The sequence below is a fragment of the Cyclopterus lumpus genome, chromosome 17 (genome assembly GCF_009769545.1).
Source record: "Cyclopterus lumpus isolate fCycLum1 chromosome 17, fCycLum1.pri, whole genome shotgun sequence".
Classification (NCBI taxonomy): Eukaryota; Metazoa; Chordata; class Actinopteri; order Perciformes; family Cyclopteridae; genus Cyclopterus; species Cyclopterus lumpus.
The window spans coordinates 20,436,002-20,441,358 of NC_046982.1; the positions used below are offsets into that span (position 1 = coordinate 20,436,002).

General features: G+C 42.0%; 1 protein-coding gene across 1 annotated transcript; it reads left to right on the forward strand.

Annotated features, from left to right (window-relative positions):
- Positions 1 to 564: 564 nt before the first annotated feature.
- On the forward strand, positions 565 to 4,835 carry myl13 (myosin, light chain 13). The gene is made up of 5 exons (XM_034555479.1): positions 565 to 675; positions 1,952 to 1,979; positions 4,020 to 4,169; positions 4,352 to 4,525; positions 4,633 to 4,835. The coding sequence occupies exons 1-5, from the start codon at positions 565 to 567 to the stop codon at positions 4,737 to 4,739; spliced, it is 570 nt and encodes a 189-aa protein (XP_034411370.1). The 3' UTR covers positions 4,740 to 4,835.
- The last annotated feature ends 522 nt before the right edge of the window (positions 4,836 to 5,357 follow it).

Sequence of the window (5,357 nt, forward strand, 5' to 3'; positions counted from 1 at the left end):
TTTTAAAGCTCCGCAAATCCCTCCCGATCAGACCGGACAAATGCTCATCATAAACGCCGGTCCTGGCACAGCATTAAATACTACCGTGTCATTGGCTGCAGGTTTTGAATAACAATCAAGGGGAAATTTGCAGCTCCCGCTTGCCATCAGGCAGCATTGTGGCTTTTTGTAATTTAAACAACTTCAACCTCATCTTGTCCAGTAAATGATCGTCTCCGCCCCCTTCTCGCTAATAACCATCGCACTTCACTTAAATAGCCTGATTACAACACAAGATCTCAGGCATGGGATATCAGCCAATATGGTTTTCCATCACCTGTATGCTGATGATGGACACCCACAAGAACAACAACAACCTTTGTCTTAAATAGAAGCACAAAGGCATATCCTTGTATAGTCGTCCCCCTATGGTTGGCCGTGTGGTTGGGTATTGTGCTGAAGGGAGTGGGGGCTGGTGGAGGACGTGCCACCTGTGGACAGCAGATAAAAGGGACCGACCGCACTGTGCCGGACCCCCTTCTGCTGTGCCGGTGCTCCACGCTGTGTTCCGAGAGCTTGTTGGCGATGGCCCCAAAGAAGAAGGAAGAGCCGAAACCCGCAGCAGCAGCAGCAGCTCCCAAACCCCCAGAGCCCGAGCGCCCTAAGACCCCGAAGTTTGACCCGGCAACAGTAACGGTAAAAAAAAAGAAGAAAAAACAGCAATATTAAGCAATGCAGGAAGAAAAAACTGTCGACTATTTTAAGATTTTAAATGGCCAATGATTTACTCACACTGGAAAAGAAACTGAAAATGTAATTTTTTTTATTGTTATATCAATTTATCTTAAGATTATTACTAATAAAGAGACACGCAAAGAAGATATTTTTTTTATTTCATTGGAGTTGAAAGAGTACCAGAGACCCCATGTGACCCAATCATGGCAGTGCAAGCAAACCAGGACCTTACAGCCATTTGAATGGGCTTCGGTTATGCCGAGCACTTTAATATTTCTAAATAATTTCCTGTTTTATTTAGAAACGTGCGTAATAAATTGTGTCCTAAAGTTTAAAAGAAGCTGCGACTTCTTGTTAGAGGATCTAGAGGCAAAACTCTCAAAACTCAAAACCAGACATCATGGAAAGATCTTTTTTAGCTTACTCGGCCCTTTCTCAACGGATAAATGTTTTTCTCTGGTTGGAGGGAGCCGCCATGTTACAATGATGAGGCGCGGTTCAAAGCCACAAAATATGATTTTCATTATGTCTGTGAATAGCGGACCACCCCGCGGGGCCATTCCTCTGAGGCCAAAAAAGGGGGTGGTTAGAAAAATATAGTTAATTACACCCGTCAACATCTGTCTTTAAATTTGCTTTGATAAGTGGCTCGGAGAACATTTTTACAAAGCTTCATGGATATTTTTAGATATCCATACATCAGACAAGAAACTACCTCGGTGGGAGGCCAGAATATACAGTTTGAATAGTCTTCATTTGTCACGGCTGTGCAGAAAAGGGATTTATTTTTAAGCCTCACAGCTGAATTGTCATTCAGATAATTTGTTCTGCTATAAAATACTTTATTACAAAACACAGTGTACAATAGAGCCCACATTATCTCTTTGATATTCACTTTTTTTCCAGTTTCAGTTAAAGTTTTGAACCACCTTCTTGTTGATATATTGATTTCTTGACCCCTGTTTTTTTGTAGTTCATAGGCCGTTTGTGTTTACAGTATCAAACAATCCGTGCCACATATCGAGACTAAAAATAAACTAAAATGAGGCCGACGGGCTGAGGGGAGTGTCTTGTCCGACACAAGGTCACCGATGAACAATGATCATAACTGTAACTCGATCTGTTGGATCGGCAGAATGAAAGGTCAACTTATAAGTCATAAGGTGCACTCATTTCCCCCCGAACGAGCAGCAGGATTCTGACCTGCTTTTTTATTATTTGCTTCGTCTCTTTTCAGCTGGAATTCACTCCGGAGCAAATTGAGGGTAAGGTTGTCCCGTCCGCTATTTGTAAAAAAGGGGATTGTGGTTTGTTGGAATCAAGCGATCTATTACAGAACAATGTCTATGAATTCTGGAGAGAAGTTAAGGTTGCCAATAACATTAAGATGCCACTGCCATCCAATATTGATGGGGCTATTGGTTCAGACAGTATTGCAGATCTGTGGAGTAAACATTATAGGGATATTTTCAAGTGTTAAGAGTGACACATTTAATATTGGTGATGTTCCCAATGATGCTGGTGTGTGTATTAGACCTGATGAAGTGTTGTATGCCATTGAAAAATTGGCATTGAACAAAGCATGTGGCCTTGACCAAATAAGAGCAGAACATCTGAGGCATGCTAGCAACAGAATGTCAGTGTTACTCGCTCTGTGTTTCTCTGGATTGTTAATGCACGGCGTACTTCTTCCTGACTCCATGCTCGCTGTTCTGTTAGTGCCAGTAATCAAAAATAAAACCGGCAAAATATCCAGCATTGAAAATTACCGACCAATTGCTCTGGCCAGTATAATTTCTAAAGTATTAGAACGAATCCTCTTAGATAGGCTTCGAGATTACATCACTACCACTGATAATCAATGTGGTTTTAAAAGTAAACATAGCACAGACTTATGTATATATGCACTGAAAGAAATTGTTAGTAAGTACAGGAGACATAACACCACAATATGTATGTGTTTCCTAGATGCATCTAAAGCTTTTGATCGAATTAATCATTCCAAATTGTTTATCAAATTGCAAGAGCGAGGGGTCCCTCCGTATTTGATTAGAATTTTGCAATTTTGGTATTCACGTCAAACCATGCGAGCTAGATGGGGTAAGAGTGTATCTGCACCCTTCCTAGTGACCAATGGGGTCCGACAAGGTGGAATACTGTCACCTGCTCTTTTTAATCTATACATGGATGACCTTTCTAAAGAGTTAAAAGAGTGTAAGACAGGATGTATGGTGGGGGAACGTCTTATTAACCATCTGACCTACGCTGACGACTTAGTGGTCCTGTCCTCTTACAGCGCTGGTTTACAACAATTGCTCAGAGTCTGCTGAAGATATGGGGTGCACTATGATATCAAGTTCAACTCTAAAAAGAGTGTTATCATGATAGCTAAAACCAAGGAGGATCAGAAGCTACATTTTCCTTCCTTTTTCTTGGGAGACCAGGAGCTAAATGTGGTGCAGAAAGTCAGATATTTGGGTCACATCATCAGGAACGACCTCAGTGACGATGACGATGTGCAGCGGCAGTGTTGCAAACACAAGCCAACATGCTGGCACGTAAATGTCATATGTGTACAGAAGATGTTCAAACTGCTCTCTTCAGAGCCTACTGTACTCCTCTCTATACAGCCCACCTGTGGTGCAGTTATAGCAAAGCGAAAATGAAAAAGATTCAGGTGGCATTTAATGATGCTTTCAGAATCTTGCTCAAGTGCAAGTCAGATGTTTGTGACTCGTAATGTTCCCACTTTCCGTGCTGTGTTGAGGAATTTTATATACAAATTTAAATGTCGATTAAATGACTCAGAAAATATAATTATAAAAGTCTTAACTGAGCCAACACAGAGTGATACGAGGTATTTTTCCCGTTTCTGGAAACATTGGAACAAGTGTTTGTATGTTTTTAAACCACAAGTGACTTTTTAACTGCAGTAATTGTACCTATGTCCCTGTATTGTATTGTATTGTATTTTATATATTGTCGTTATATTTGTGTTTATTGCTTTATGGACTCATGAGTCTGGAATAAAAGAAAAAAAATATATATATAGTATTAGAGTGTGTGAGAAATGTTCGGCAGCAGCTGACGAGGGGGGATTATTTTTAAAGTAAACACGTCCGAGGTGACGATACCTTTTGAAAGGAGATGAAGGCTCATCAATCAATGTAGTGAGAGACACCTGAGGAGTCTTTTATCCATCCTTACCTTTGAAGCATCCTCAAGGCCTCTCCTCAAAGACTCATGCGCTCTCGGTCCACAGAGGAACTGAATAGAATAACAAGTTGTTGTTTTTCTCTCCGCAGACTTCAAAGATTCTTTTCTGCTGTTCGACAGGACGCCGGCTAGTGAAATGAAAATCACTTACGCCCAGTGCGGGGATCTGATCCGGGCTCTGGGACAGAATCCTACCAACACAGAAATCATGTACGTTCTTGGAAAGCCCAAGCCTGAAGGTGGGTCCAATGCACCATCAGTGATCTCCATGTTGTCTACAGTCAGATAGAGTGGTGGTAAACACAGGGGAATACAGAGAAGGGTTCAAATACAGTTCAACAAATAGTCATGACTGAAGCCTGTACAGTTTCTTTTAATTGGTAAAACCACTTTGTGCCCCCCCCCCCCTCCCCCCCTACAGACATGCAGACCAAGATGCTCGACTTTGACCAGTTTCTGCCTTTGCTCCAGCACATTTGCAAGGCCAAGGACTGCGGGACATATGAGGACTTTGTGGAGGGTCTGAGGGTATTCGACAAGGAGGGGAACGGCACAGTCATGGGTGCCGAGCTCCGGCACGTTCTGGCAACACTGGGTGAGTTAATAAAACATTTTGGTTTTTTTTTTTTTACAGCAAAAACTGATTTCATAAAGCCGTCGTAAGCTTGACAGTCCTCTTGTTTTCCTCCCCGTGGACGACAGGTGAGAAGCTGCGGGAGGACGAGGTGGAGCAGCTGATGCAAAGCCAGGAGGATGCGAATGGATGCATCAATTATGAAGCTTTTGTGAAACACATTATGTCGTCTTGAAAAGGATTTCAAGCGTATTTCTTCACTCTGCATGAAATCAATTTGACTAATGAGTGTGTCTCTCCACCACAGAAGAGCTTGTATATTTCCACGCGTCGCAGATGGATCTATAACCCATCAATATTTCACCTTGTTTTTACCACCTGTGTTGATGCCGTGCACATATTGCACCTTAAATAAATAAATAAATGATGCTGGTGTTCTCCTTTTCAAAGCTATGATTCAAAACTGCACCACAAAGAGAGAGTTACATAGAAGTTATTTCACCGGGGACTCCGGCACGTCGTCAGTACGGAGTTTCATTAGAAAAACATCCATCATCAGAATCGGAACCATTTATTGCCAAGTGTGTTGGACATGCAATGAATTCATCTAGGCCGGGGTGGTGCATAGCATTGAGACTATTAAGACAAATAAAAAGTGCAAGAAATATGTGTAAATATGTGTAACCCTAACCACTGTCAGTATATGTGGAAGTGTCAAGTGTATACTATTTAAGTATGAAGGGATGTGCAGGGGAGTGTCCTGGGTCAGTCAGCGGGGGTCCGGGCTCTGTTAGCCATGGACCTTTGGCATGTTGACGAGTTTATGAGGGGAAAGCACAGGTGTTACTTATGA

What these genes read in the sequence shown, in the direction of transcription:
- myl13 (XM_034555479.1), top strand. Translation starts at nt 565, where the DNA reads ATGGCCCCAAAGAAGAAGGAAGAGCCGAAACCCGCAGCAGCAGCAGCA. An exon ending in TGGAAAGCCCAAGCCTGAAG is followed by an intron (nt 4,170 to 4,351) that starts GTGGGTCCAATG and finishes CCCCCCCTACAG; the next exon opens with ACATGCAGACCAAGATGCTC. An exon ending in GCACGTTCTGGCAACACTGG is followed by an intron (nt 4,526 to 4,632) that starts GTGAGTTAATAA and finishes CGTGGACGACAG; the next exon opens with GTGAGAAGCTGCGGGAGGAC.